A 14,177-nucleotide genomic window follows, 5' to 3' on the forward strand; every position below is an offset into this window, starting at 1 on the left:
TGTCGGGAGTGGAATAACATGAGACGGCTCCTACAGCACACAGGGTCAGGTTCACTTCTAGAAATGGCCGACTGAGGCTATCAGGTGGGACTGTGGTCCCCCGGTGGAGAATCACAGGGGGACTTCCCCAGTGGACACAGCAAGGGCACAGGTTCCTCTCTGGGCCCCCACATTTTTATCCCTATTATTTTCTCCATAAAGATGCCATCCACTTGCCCTTTCTCTTTTCCATAAGGGAAAACTAACCATCCCTGATGGCCAAGAAGGAGAACAGCACACAAGTATATTCCTGTACACAATATTTATTTATTCTGTAACAGTTCACATTTTAAATAGTACTTCCTGACAGTATACCAGCTGGCTCCTCTTTAAAAGGACAATAAGGATAGGAATTCACATTCATAGGGGTTAGTATCACCACACCACACAGTTGGGGGTGGCAAGGATGCTGTTTAGGGTAGAAGGGAGGGTTTTTAAAGGAAGGAAAGAGACTAGGAGGAGGGGAAGAACCCTTGCCTTTGCAGAAGTCATTACTATTTCTAAGTAGTGGTCACATTGGCTTTGCTGGCAACCTATGTTGGGCTTGGAGAAAGAAAGCACTTCCTAGCCTGGCTGTCTGGGTGGGTGGCTGCCTGCAAAATAAGGAAGCTTAGAGACACATTAGACGAGACTAGCACCCACATTGGTCAGATGAAGCTTCCTCAGTCTCCAGCCACCACTTATACCCTTCTGTACTTGCTGCAGAAGGAGGAAGAAACCTAGAGCTTACAATTGTTTAGCAAGGAGAGATTCAAACTTCTCATAGTCAAAAGAATCCATGTTAAGTTAGTTTGCAAATACATCATGAAGAGTTCAGGGATGTTGTTTCTCTAGCTTTCACTTTTCTTTTTCTGGGATTCACCCCTGCATAAACACAGTCCTCTGCCAAAACAATCCTATCAAAACAGGTCCTCAGTGAACAACCTTGCACTTCACTCATGCCTAGAGTGGCTGCTTCCCAGAAAACCTCAACACAGTAGAGAACCAGGGTATGCTGGACGGCTCAGCCAGGCCACAGGACCAGCACCCCAGTTTGGGCTGTTCAGTAGACTATAAGTTAATCCTTAGAATTCTATCCTAAACCAAACTAAATCCTGGGCCCTTATAGCCAATTAGATTCAAACCCTAGAAATGAATCTGGAATCATTCCCATATTCTGGGGTATCCTGTGAATTGTCCCCTCAAAATCAAGCTGGACCCACACACAACTTCCAAAGTGTTGAAACCAAATTTGCCTTCAGCATCTTAAGGCAGAGGTACCCAGAAACCTGGCAAGGCCAGTCTGCAGGCCAGACAACATGCCTACTTGGATCTGTTGCTACCAACCTCCTGCTATGTCATAATGCCTGTCAGTGGGTAATTAATGGATATCTCTTTAAATTTGGAATCCATAAGTTTCTAGAATCCCTTTATTACCACAAGCTAAACAGATACAAGCCCAAGTAAAGAGAGAGCCTGAGATGCAGTCAGGGATGACCTATCAAAATTATTCAAGAAGAAAAGTAGTTCTCTATCAGCTAACATAAGATTTTCTGCTATGTAAATAATGACCTAGAAGTTTCGTGGAGAATGTAACAGAAGTAACAGATTTATAGAGGAGAAGGGGAAAGTAAGCACTAGAGATAATTCTAAAGAACCTAATCATTTACAAAAGTCATAGTATTTACATAAGAATTTTCTCAAAATACAATGCTCCAAAGGCTCTACAAGGAACAAGTGCAGAGCAAAGTGGCTGCATATTGGACTCAAGCAGCAAAAGCAGAAGTCCAGAAACATATCCCTGAATAGGAGAGAAAGCAAAGGACAGGAGGTGAGAGGATGCCCTACAGAAAAAGATGCAAAGAAAGCAGAGGAGAGAGGAAGCCAGGGAAGACGGCAGCCTCGAAGCTCCCCAACGTCCAGTTCCCCTCTGGGGTGAAGACGGCATGCGCGTGCACGCTTCTGCGCCACCATGGAGGAAGATCACGACTGGCAGAACCATCCAAGCCACGTGTAACAGATGGAATTGGTCGGAGATGGGTCACTGAAACTATGTTTCTCTTGCTATCCTTGTGATAGGAATATGGTTATTCTTGTGGCCACTAAACAGATACAGATGGAAAGCCTGAGGAAACAGGATACTCAAGGAAGAGATAAAATGCTGGGATGGCTAGCTCAGTCTTCAGCTGCCAGTTCTCCCTGCCGTCTACAGCTGGGAAGTTGCCACAGCACGGAGGGGGAGGGAACCTGGAGAGAAATGAGGAGTGACCCCTGAAATCAGAGGTGGGCCACCTGGAGGTCTCAAGATGGCCAAACAAACCAAATATATTTCAGAAGGACAAGAAATGGGATCCCTGAAGCTTAGGACATATCTGAAAAATAACTTCACCACAACACTAAAAACACACAAACACGGCATAATGCAAAATAAGAGGTTTCCTAGTCGTAGACTTCACTGGATTTCCCAGCAAGACGTTATAAATTAGACACGCACAAAAAACAAAACACTTACAAGATTCACATTTCCAAACTATCCAAACACAGTTCCTAGAGGGAGTTAATGCAGGGACTGAGAAGGTAGTGGGTAAGACGCCCAGCCGAATGGATCATGCTGTTATCAAAGAACTCCAAAGCGCCTTCCAAAGTGCTTTGCAGCAGTCGGGAGGAGGCGGTAACATGAGGTTGGAACACTCTTCCTTCTCTCCAGAGAACTGATTTTATACTGACAGGAGAGCTCCATTCTGTTCACATCTTCTGAAACCGAAGATTCCATCAGACTAGATCTGTGGAAAAGGGCAGAAGTATTGGTGACGTTAATTTTTTGTCCTGGTAGAGATTTTTAAAGAAACACGACACCTAAAGGAAGTCAGCACATTCCTCTATTTCCCTGTCCTTTTCTTCAGCCCCAATGGTTTGTAAGTATCTCCTCCTCCCAGAAAGCCCCAGAGACTTTGTCCTTTTCCGTGATAAGCTCCTGAACTATGAACTAGATCAGAGCATTTCTCGGGGTGGGGGTAGGGGGACATTAGCATTTTGAGCAAGATAATTCTTCATAGTACCTAACTGCTACAAGCCCTCCATGACATTAGCATTACAGCTCCAACACCAGCAGAAAATACCAGTGGTATCCACCACCCTCCGCCCCTGCCCAGTCACTGGCACAATAGAAATGTCCCCTAAGGGAGATGGAACAATTTCCAGCTGAAAACAATGAACTCATGAACCATTTCTCCATGGTCACAAAGCACCCCTGGGAAACAGTGCTGATCCAAAACAACTGGTTCTGGATACTCATCCCCTCAGGAAAGCTCCTCACTGTCCCTGGTTTATAAAGGACACGGCTGGAGGGCTGGGCGCGGTGGCTCACGCCTGTAATTCTAGCACTCTGGGAGGCCAAGGCAGGCGGATTGCTCGAGGTCAGGAGTTTGAAACCACCCAGAGCAAGAGCGAGACCCCACCCAGAGCAAGAGCGAGACCCCGTCTCTACTATAAATAGAAATTAACTGGCCAACTAATATATATGGAAAAAATTAGCCAGGCATGGTGGCGCATGCCTATAGTCCCAGCTACTCGAGAGGCTGAGGCAGAAGGATTGCTTGAGCCCAGGAGTTTGAGGTTGCTGTGAGCTAGGCTGACACCACAGCACTCACTCTAGCCTGGGCAACAAAGTGAGACTCTGTCTCAAAAAAAAGGGACACAGACTGACTCAAAAAAATAAAAAATAAAAATAGAAGCTAGTCACCTCACAGGGAGCATCAACAAACTTTATCCTAGAGAGAAATCTCCGCAACTCCCCACGGCCAATTTTGGGGGTGGTTTCCTGTAGCTGGGCCACCTGGCCCTCCATCAGTGCCCACCGCAGACTGAGCTTGCTGACCACCAGGGCTGCGGGATGGCCTTCGGAGCTTGGTCCTGTTGTCCTGGTAACATAAAAGGCATCTTTCCAGAGGTCGTTAATTCCAACTGAGGAAGGACAAAAACAAGAGCAGTTAACAACGCATGCCTTTTACTACTAACAAGAGAGTGGTTTGGTTCAGCAACACGTTCATTCATTTACTCCTAGTTCACACAAGAAATGCACCTAATGAACAAGGCAGGGACAGCAGGCGCAGGGAGCTGAGGGACTGGGGGCCGCTACCACAGTACGTCCTTCCTGGTCTCTGCACCTTTACTCTTCTGAAGATATTTCCAAAATAAGCCCCAACTCAAGAAATGACAGAATGTGCCCACTCCCAGCAGGAATTCAGTAGTTATGTGAGCCCAACGAAGTAGGAACCCTGAGAATTCCTAGACTGTCAGTGTGAGGTCACATAAGCTATTTACCTCACCAGTGTTCATTCTGCCTCATCTTTAAAACAGAAGTTGTAAGTAATAAGCATGGTTGCAAGATACTTAATTGCCGTTATTTAATGTTCACTGAAGAATATTTTACACTAATATTGAAAACTAGCTGACCTAGATCCTATCACAGGATTTTGCAGACTGACACCCCCTCCACCCACTCCCCAGCACTGGACAGTGCACCTGCCAGTTCCAGATGAGCTATTCTTCCAAATAAATCGAGAGCCACAAGCACTAGCTGCAACCCAAGGCAAAGGAGTTTGTAAGTAGACAGCCAAGTCCCCAAGTGGCAAAAGAATGTGGAAAGAAATAATGAGAGGAGATGTGGCCAGTCTGGTCTTCTCCTACTCCCCAAATCCCCTACAGAAACAGCAGATTAGGAAGCAAGAAATCTCTGGGGAGGAGATCTACAGACAATCCGGACTAGCGGGCAACAGAGGCTACGTCTCCAGGGCCTGGGTTTCCTGAATTAAGGGCTCTAATATCTGATTGCATTTTGCTCTACAGTATTATTTAGACAGACACATAAAGTAGAAGAACACTTCCAAAATGTTAACAGTGGTTACGAGCAGTCAGATTATGGGCAATTTTTTTCCTTTGATATTTTCCCCTTCCTCTAATTTCTGTGCAATGTGAGTACTTACTATTCAAAAAAAAGTCTTGACTAAATACCCTGACAAGGCCGGGCGAGGTGGCTCACGCCTGTAATCCTAGCACTCTGGGAAGCCAAGGCGGACAGATCATTTAAGCTCGGGAGTTCGAAACCAACCTGAGCAAGAGCGAGACCCCATCTCTACTAAAAAATAGAAATTAGCTGGACAACTAAAAATATATATAGAAAAAATTAGCCGGGCATGATGGCACATGCCTATAGTCCCAGCTACTCGGAAGGCTGAGGCAGAAGGATCACTTGAGCCCAGGAGTTTGAGGTCGCTGTGAGCTAGGCTGACGCCACGGCACTCTAGTTGGGCAACAGAGTGAGACTCTGTCTCAAAAAAATAAAATAAAATAAAATAAAAATAAACACCCTGACAAAACATATCCTACCTTCATCATGCCCCCAAGGCTAATTTCAAATCCTAAGCTCCGAGAGCATCAAGAAACTATTATTGTCTGTATTCCCAGCATGTGGTGCAGCCTTGGCATACAGCTGATGCTCAATAAATGTCTGCTGAAGGAGTGGCTACATGAATCATCACCGCAGAACCCTTTTGCAATGGGAAATGCACTTTCACCTCAGCTCACAGCACATGCAGAGCATGTGGGTTCTCACGCAGTGAGCATGGTGCTCCCAGCCAGAAGGAGCACTGTGGCAGTGTCCCTGGTCACAGGGCCACCAGGGAAAATGCTCCTGCTGTCGTCTGAAAAGCACACATCCTTCCCTGGGTGGGGCAATGTCTCTTCACCCACAGCCAGCACACACTCTCCCCTCACCTGGGTACACAGCCGCCCACTGGCCCTGGACTCACCCTGCGAAGCCGTCACTGTGCCCGTGGTGTTGGCCAGATCCAGGAGGATGGAAGGGAAGGCTGGGTGCAGGAGGTACAGATGGTAAAGGCTGGGTGGCTCCGTCCCTAGGATGCCATCCTGACAATGAGCCACAAAAAGGAAGACAAAGGTGACTACATTCCCACGTGTGATGGTCCTTAGAAGAAAGGCAGAGGAGAGGTGCTGATACCTGCTCCCAACTGCAAGAATGTGTTTGAAAGAAACTCTCATATGCAAGAGACATATTATTTCAAAGAGCTAAAAACACCAACTAATCACTAACTCCTTCAAACCATTGTCTATAGCTAGAAAATGCTTTCTCCCTTATAATAAAAATAAAAGGAAATGTGCATTCCCCAAGAGAGGAATCTGATATAGAGACTTGACTTCCCAGTCTTCTGTCCATGGAAGTAATGGAATACTGGTTCATCCCTTATGACAGATGGGGCTTTGTGAAGATGAAATCTATTTATGAAAACATAGTAAAGCCAAAGACACTTCCTGCTTTTCCTTATCATTGGATATCAAAACCAATGGCAAGTATCACGCTAAAAAATACAAAAATCGTAACAGTTCCTGACATGAACAGAACATTGACCAGACAGAAGCACAGCATCAATCAACAAATCAACAGAAATTCCAAGGCCTGAGTGTCCGTCTGCTCTCTACAGCAGAAGAAAAGCACACTGGGACCATCTTTCTCCGTACAACTGCTGCGCAGGGAGGAGACGTGGGGCTTGGCAGGTACATGTGTGTGCAGCCACACAGCTGTTACAGCACAGAAGTGCTCCCATGTGGGTTAGTAAAAGGGCTGCTTCACTGAGCTCCCCAAGTACCTCTCCCCCCCTGGTGGAGGCAAGGGAAATCCTGAGGGAGGCAAATCACCCGCTTCCATAATCTCGGCATGAGAAGAAGCAGTCCCCTACGTGAGGGGCTCAGGAAGGACACTTGCTGCCTCACTCCCACCACGTGGCCACAAAGCAAAAGAGGGCACCGTCCACATACCCTTAGGGTCCCGGGGATGAAGGGACAGATCTCGGGCTCAGCTAACACGACAAGAAGATACCAAACGCCTCCCTCACTGCCTACAGAACGAAGCCCAAATTCCTTAGCATGAAAACCAAAGTTTTGCACCGTTTAACTAAACTCTGTCTTTTTCAGATTTAAACTGCAATGATTTACCTGCCCACCCATGCTGTGCAAATGTCTGCTTATCGCCCCAAACACATGCTTTATTTTGCTCTAACCATCACCAATCTTATTATTTCCCCTCGAGACTGTCTAACCATCCTCCCTACCCCATCTCGGCACATTAAAACACTTCCCCTCCAGGCTCAGTGGCTCACGCCTATAATCCTAGCACTCTGGGAGGCCGAGGTGGGCGGATCGTTTGATGGATCGTTTGATCTCAAGAGTTCGAGACCAGCCCGAAGAAAATCGAGACCCCATTTCTACTAAAAATAGGAAGACATTAATTGGCCAACTAAAATTATATAGAAAAAATTAGCCGGGCACGATGGCTCTAGTCCCAGCTACTTGGGAGGCTGAGGCAGGAGAATTGCTTGAGCCCAGGAGTTTGAGGTTGCTGTGAGCCAGGCTGATGCCACGGCACTCTAGCCTGGGCAACAGAGTGGGACTCTGTCTCAAAATAAATAAATGAATAAATAAATAAATAAAACACTTCCCCTCTCTTTCATGAAAAGCTCCCTTACCGCCCTTAGTATCTCCCTCCTCTTGCACTTCCATCTAAATTCTGTATTTGTAACTCTATTAGAGCATTTGTAACATGCCTCTGCTTTGCAGTTATTTACAGAAGCTTACATGTGAGAGTCACCTTGCTCAATACCCTTAGGAAGTTAAAATATTAGGTGAACTGCTCATGGTCACATGTTAGGACGTGGCAGAGTTGGCACAATAATCTAGATTTCAGGTAAATCTGATCCTCAAAGTGAGGGGCTATATTAGCATCTTTATTATGGATACAGAACGTGGGGCTCAGACAAGTTGAGTAACTTGTCCCGAGCACCTGGTTGGTGTATTCAGGACTCTACTGCCATCAGGTCCCTGATCACTCATGGACTGTGTGCCTTCTCCAACGGGCCAGGACTGCCACCAGTTCACCCTACATCCCTGTGGAGATCACAGTGCCTGGCACACAGCAGGTGCTCAGTCAACATGTGTTCGTTGAACTAAGTCAGGGTGGGTCTCACTAACGACTCCCAGGCACCTACTATGGGTGGCACCCTGCTTCGTCAACCCCATTAAAATATTGCAGTGTGACATTTAAGTCTTCCTAAAATCTGCCTTCTAGGTGTCAGACCTTCTCTCCCATAATCTCCCCGATGGACCTCTCAGCTCCTGCCTGGTCGATGTCCCTCTCCAACTGCTGGCCAGCCCTCCCCACCTGTCCCTGCATTCTCGGCAACTGCCCCTCAAAGCCCAGCCTCACCCCACCATGAAGCTGTCTCTGCTCACTCCACATCACTCAAAGTGATTTCTCCTCCTCAACAACTACAGCGCATAGGAATTATCTGCAAATTTGGATCTCGTATCTTGGGAGGACTTTTTATTCTTCAGTGAGCCTCCCACTGCCGGAGCCAGTAGTGAGGGGCTGTTGTCAGCGTTCACGTTCTCGGCTGAGAGGCAAAGGCAGGGAAGCGTGGCTCAGGCGGAAACAAGGGCCCTGCTGTTCCAGTGAGCGCTGATTTGTTTCTACCCCTAACGTCTTGGAAGGTGACTGGCCAGGCAGCCCTGCAGAGCAGCTGCCAGCTGACAAGGTGAGAAAGGGACCCTCCCCGGCTCACTCACGGAGTTGGGAGATGCGGCTAACAGCCCCTCCGCCCAGAAGAGGAAGACAGACTTCTGGTCTGAGGTCACTGCCGAAGTGGCTGGCGTTTCTTTCATATGACACGGAACGCTGTAACTCCAAACCATGGAGCCAGATTCACCATCCACCACCATCATCTGCAAAAGAGAACACAGAGAGTGAACATGGCCAGCCTGGGAAAAGCAATAGGCCAAGAAAACACACGGAAACAAGAAACAAGACAAAGAGGACCCCACAAGTACTCAGGCGACACATATCTTAACAGGTTGAGCTTCTGAGATGCAGGCAAACTGGGTGTTCAGAGAGCACCGGATAACAGCCGGGGCCCAGGACCCGAGCTTCTGTAGCCCTGGTCCCGCTGAACAGAGCTTAACGTCCTGCAGAGCTCTCAAGTGGGAAGGGGACATTACAAATCCTCTAGTCCCCCTCATGTGACACATGAGGAAAGGAGGCACAGAGACAGAAAGTGACGTGCACTGCCCAAGGTTAGGACAGTCCTCAGACGGAGAGCGCAGCCACTCCACAGACGCCAGCTGCAGCACCTGACTGCCCCTGCAACTCCCACAGCTGCAACCACCACCTAGGAAACAAGGATTCAGTCAACACTGCCCTGTGCACCCTCCTACGAGCTTTATGGAGTTGACTCTTGGTGTCACGGCATGGGCAGTTCATCTCTAGAGTAGTCTCACATTTAAAGGAACAGTTTGAACAGGCAAAGAAAAAACAGGAATTCTGTTCCTTAGTTGCATCTCTCTAAGGCTAATGAAGGGGATCATGTTCACAGCCCCCAGCGGCGCTTATCAAACACCTCCTGCCTCCCAGGTCTAGGGCCTCCATTTGCCAAATCCCCAGGAAGCTCCCCCTGCCCCCACCTCCAGCCCAGGTGCCTTTACTCCTTCTGCCCTCAGTGCCTCTGTGCTTCCGTAACCTCTTTGCACAGTCACTCGCCCTGTTCTTTCCATTTCCTGAGCCCTGCCCTTCCCTGCCCTTACTCGAACTCCACACCACAAAAGGTCCTGGAACCAACGTGGCAGAGACAAACTCCTCTGAATGAGCAGAGAGGAAAAAACAGACTCGAAGTTAAAGATCCCTTTGGTAGTCCTGTGGAAAAAAGAAATCTTGAGCCACCACACTAAAAAGTTTTATCCAGCTACACACGTATAATAATTCATTTAACTGTCACAATAACCCGATGAAGGCAGGTAATATTATTATCTGTGCTTCATAAATTCAGAAACTGCAGCTAGACAAGATTATACAATTTGCCCAAGGTCACCAGTAAGTCACCAAGGTCACCAGTAAGATTAAAACTCTCAGTATCTCGGTTTTTACCCAACTCTCTCACTTAATCCTCCCAGGTACACCAGTGACAATTCCAGTGCGTATCTGAGAGTCCCTTGAATTACAAGCACACACTGCTTCCTTCCCATACAGCACTGTGGGAAGGCTCCTCCTGAAGTGATGCTCATATTACTGGATCTGTCCTCTGTCCATGACCAAACAACCCCACCGCCTCCAACACCTCGTGCAAATTCTGCAGCCTTGCTTTCGGGGCCCTCTGTAAGCTGACCTCATTCTGATGTCTCTCTAGAGGAAATGCAGCTCAGCTCGTGAATCCATCCATTGAGCAAACCTCTCCTCTGCTCTCACGAAGCTGCACACACAACCCCTGACAGACAGGAGGCATCTCTTGACTCCCTGGCCCTTCAGCTTGTGAGCACGGTATCCGCTCCCTGTGCCCCCCGTGCATGCAAACCTCCACAATAGCACCTCCCATGACCTGGTAGAGCTGTGCAGTCTGGGTGGCCCAGTGAACTAGAACTACACATGTGCAGAGGCCCTGCCTTCATTAATTTTGTGTCTCCAGAGTCTAGCACAGAACTTGGCATACATGGAGGTGGTGACGAAGTTGAGTGTTGAATTCTTTTTCTCTCTCAGAGAACAGTGTGCATGTATCAATATATATTTCATGGTGAAGATAAACCAAAACGCTAGGGCGATTTTTAAAATTCTGTAATTCTGCCTGTAATGTTAAAGGAATGAAAATGGTCAAGCCAATTATTCTATCTTCACAATACGCAACCTCATGTAAAATCAGAAAGATCTACTGGGTGCCTTGGAACACGCCACACCATTTCTATCGCTGGGCCTCTGCCGGTGGTGTTCCTGACCTGGCTTGCCTTCCTGGCCACATAGACACAATTCAGCTTGTAAGGCTCTGCTCATGTTTTCCTCCTGTATGAAGTCTTCCATAAAAACCCAGCAACCACAGATACCCTACCTTCCCTGAAATCTTAGGTAGAAGTGTTAAATGTATTTACGCCTGCCTTTCCCCACCAGGAGAGTTCAGAAGGCTCCTAATACTAACTGTAAGTTAGGGACCCAGAAGAAGGAACTCCCACACAGGAAGGACATTATCCTAGAACAGCTCCCACTGCTATCTATTGTAGCACTGAACGGTGGGTTTTTATTTTGTCTGTTCACCTAGCCTTTGAGTTCTTTGAAGAAGAGACTGCATTTTAGGTTCTTTTTATTCCTCACGGTGCCTAGCACAAGACTGGACACGAAGTATATAGTTTACACAAGTTTTGATTGATTTGAGTCCCAAAATCTTACCTTTTTCATCCCAACTCCATCCTGTATCTGCAGAAGGAAGTCTAGCGTGTGATCATCGGTGAAATACCCAGGAGTGGGCTGGCTGCAGACAAAGAAAAGCAAGCACTCAGCAAATGAGGAAAACTAGAAACTCTTTCCCTCCATTCTCTCGCAGCAACCCCACATACCAAGCAATCGTTCTAGGCAACTTTTAAAGACGGAAAAGTGATCAAAACAGCAAACACGAGAAGGAGCACGCTGCAAACCTGTGCAGGCCTTGAAGGCTCACTGTCCAGTACGGTGTAAGATTTTGCCCCCGAAGCAGGACGAGGCCTTGTCTGGTTGTAATCAGAAGGTTGCTGCAGTTGGAATCTGGCGCCTTCACCATCTGGAGCAGCTCGACACCATCACTGAATTAAACAAGACAGTTTACTCTCTGGCCAGGATGAGACTCCTGAGCCATTTATTTTGGCTTTTTCTTACAGTGTACACACATTTGTACATACTCTTGTATTTGTGTCCCACTGTCATCTTAACAAGTGGGGTACTCTGTTGTTCCAGAATCTTATTTTCTTGACCTGTAGAAACCAAGGATCCTGAGAACACTGCATGTCAGTTCAAAAGGAACTCACAGGTGCCATGCTTCTCACACTGGATGCTCTGAGAAAGGTAACAGAGCCAAGGATAATGGCAGGGAAGACAGAAGGAGATTTGGACGGGAGCCCTGAAATTGTCAACAAGCTTGAGCAGCAGCTCCTGGCATATGCTTCATGGAATTATTTCTTTCTCTGTACCACGGGGACCATGCTATTTAATACCTGTCACAGTCACCAAAACAACATGATACTGCCTAAGAAAATGCTAGAAAATGATTTGAAACTTTTGATAGAAAAAAAAAAACAGGCCGGGCATGGAGGCTCAGGCCTGTAATCCTAGCACTCTGGGAGGCTGAGGCAGGCAGACCACTCAAGCTCAGGAGTTCGAAACCAGCCTGAGCAAGAGTTAAACCCTGTCTCTACTAAAAAGAAAAAATAGAAAGAAATTAACTGGACAACTAAAAAAATATATAGAAAAAATTAGCCAGGCATGGTGGCACATGCCTGTAGTCCCAGCTACTCAGGAGGCTGAAGCAAGAGGATCACTTGAGCCCAGGAGTTTGAGGTTGCTTTGAGCTAGGCTGACGCCACAGCACTCTAGCCTGGGCAACACAGTGAGACTGTCTCAAAAAAAAAAAAAAAAAAAATTATTACCCAGGCTCAAGGTTAAATGGGTAACATCTACTGCATGTGGCCAAACTACATGCTGTTAGGAAGTAAGAATCAAAAATAAGATTCCATGGATGCTATTCTTGCTTCTGTCAAAACGATGCTTCAACTAAGAGAAAATATAGGGAAAGAGGTCTGATCCTCAGCACAGTTTCCCAAACAAGTAAAGCTGCCTCCCTACCCACTTGGACTCAGAACCCTAACACACATCCTTCCTTGTAGCCTGCATGTGACATGATCCTACAGGATGGTCACCAACACATTTTGTTATCAAGAGAACATTTTGGCCCGGTGTGGTGGCTCACACCTGTAATCCTAGCACTCTGGGAGGTCGAGGCGGGCAGATTGCTTAAGGTCAGGAGTTTGAAACCATCCTGAGCAAGAGTGAGACCCTGTCTCTACTATAAATAGAAAGAAATTAATTGGCCAACTAATATATATAGAAAAAATTAGCCGGGCATGGTGGCGCATGCCTGTAGTCCCAGCTACTTGGGAGGCTGAGGCAGAAGGATTGCTTGAGCCCAGGAGATTGAGGTTGCTGTGAGCTAGGCTGACGTCACGGCACTCACTCTAGCCTGGGCAACAAAGCGAGACTCTGTCTCAAAAAAAAAAAGAAAAGAACATTTCTCACACATGTTAACCAGACCATAAGAGGGGATATCAAGGCTAGCACTGTCTCCCCCTAAACCTCTGCCCACTTATCCACCAACCCAACCAAACTGAGAGACTCCAAGGCACGTGAGTTTACAGAAAACCTCACTGTGACCACGGACAGATGTCTGCCCTACCTGTACACGTCAATGAGCTCAGACAGGTTGATGGATCTTCGCTTCTCCCATTCTGGCTCTTCTATCTGCAGAGAAGGTGGTGAGCTGTCTCGATTTTGGGCCTGAACAAAAATGTCCCGCAGGGCGACAGCTTGTATATTTCCTAGCACCACAGGAAGAACCAACACTGAGAAGCTGAATTTAATAGGACTATCCCGGGGTGAGGATATGAGCTGGAGACACAGAGCCTGAGCAGATGGGTCCAACAGAGCCCGCCCAGGCTAGTCCAACATGGAATGAGTGGGGGGGTGATGACATGGATGCTGGACAAAGCGTCTTCTCTTTAGGGGAGGCATCCAGGGAAAGCAAAGTTAATCACTGGCAATAGATGGGGAGAGTGGGAGGCCCCTGCAGTAGGGGGCTTCGGAAGGGTGGGTGTCAGCAATTCCTGAGCTCCCACCCTGTCTCACAGGGAGGCTGAATCACATGCACCAGTGGGGAACAGAAGAAAACTAGCCTTGTTTCTTACCAAAGCCAAACAGGATGTAGACAGCCCCATTCGTGGTGATGTAAACCTGGGGGCCAATCAGATTCCCAACACCCACGATGTTGTACTTCACAGGTCGGCCCACTGGACTTCCTGTCCGGCCAGACACCAGCAGAAAGCACAGATCTGGCTGAGGAAGTGAAAGAAAGGGGTGCATTCAATAGAAGCCCTTGTCATTTCCAAATCAAACAGCTTCTCCAGACAGTTCCTAGTTTTTCTCATTAGCTACAGGTTCTGAAATGCTTCCCAAAAGTTGGAAAGCACAAAGCCAAACCTGCTTCACTTTATTTCCCTTATTTTATTTCCTATTCCCTTACTAAATACATGCA

General features: G+C 47.3%; 1 protein-coding gene across 1 annotated transcript in view; it reads right to left on the minus strand.

Moving 5' to 3' along the window:
* Nucleotides 1-1,560: 1,560 nt before the first annotated feature.
* FAM234B (family with sequence similarity 234 member B) overlaps nt 1,561-14,177 on the minus strand; it is a 36,931-nt gene continuing 24,314 nt past the window's right edge. The window contains exons 6-13 of the mRNA XM_076007643.1: nt 13,831-13,978; nt 13,323-13,464; nt 11,536-11,679; nt 11,291-11,372; nt 8,656-8,811; nt 5,829-5,946; nt 3,761-3,981; nt 1,561-2,801 (exon numbers count right to left, since the gene is read on the minus strand). Coding sequence (XP_075863758.1) covers nt 2,796-2,801; nt 3,761-3,981; nt 5,829-5,946; nt 8,656-8,811; nt 11,291-11,372; nt 11,536-11,679; nt 13,323-13,464; nt 13,831-13,978 — 1,017 coding nt within the window. The 3' untranslated portion in view covers nt 1,561-2,795. The remainder of the gene's footprint in view (nt 2,802-3,760; nt 3,982-5,828; nt 5,947-8,655; nt 8,812-11,290; nt 11,373-11,535; nt 11,680-13,322; nt 13,465-13,830; nt 13,979-14,177) is intronic.

This window comes from Microcebus murinus, chromosome 10, assembly GCF_040939455.1.
Source record: "Microcebus murinus isolate Inina chromosome 10, M.murinus_Inina_mat1.0, whole genome shotgun sequence".
Taxonomy (NCBI): Eukaryota; Metazoa; Chordata; class Mammalia; order Primates; family Cheirogaleidae; genus Microcebus; species Microcebus murinus.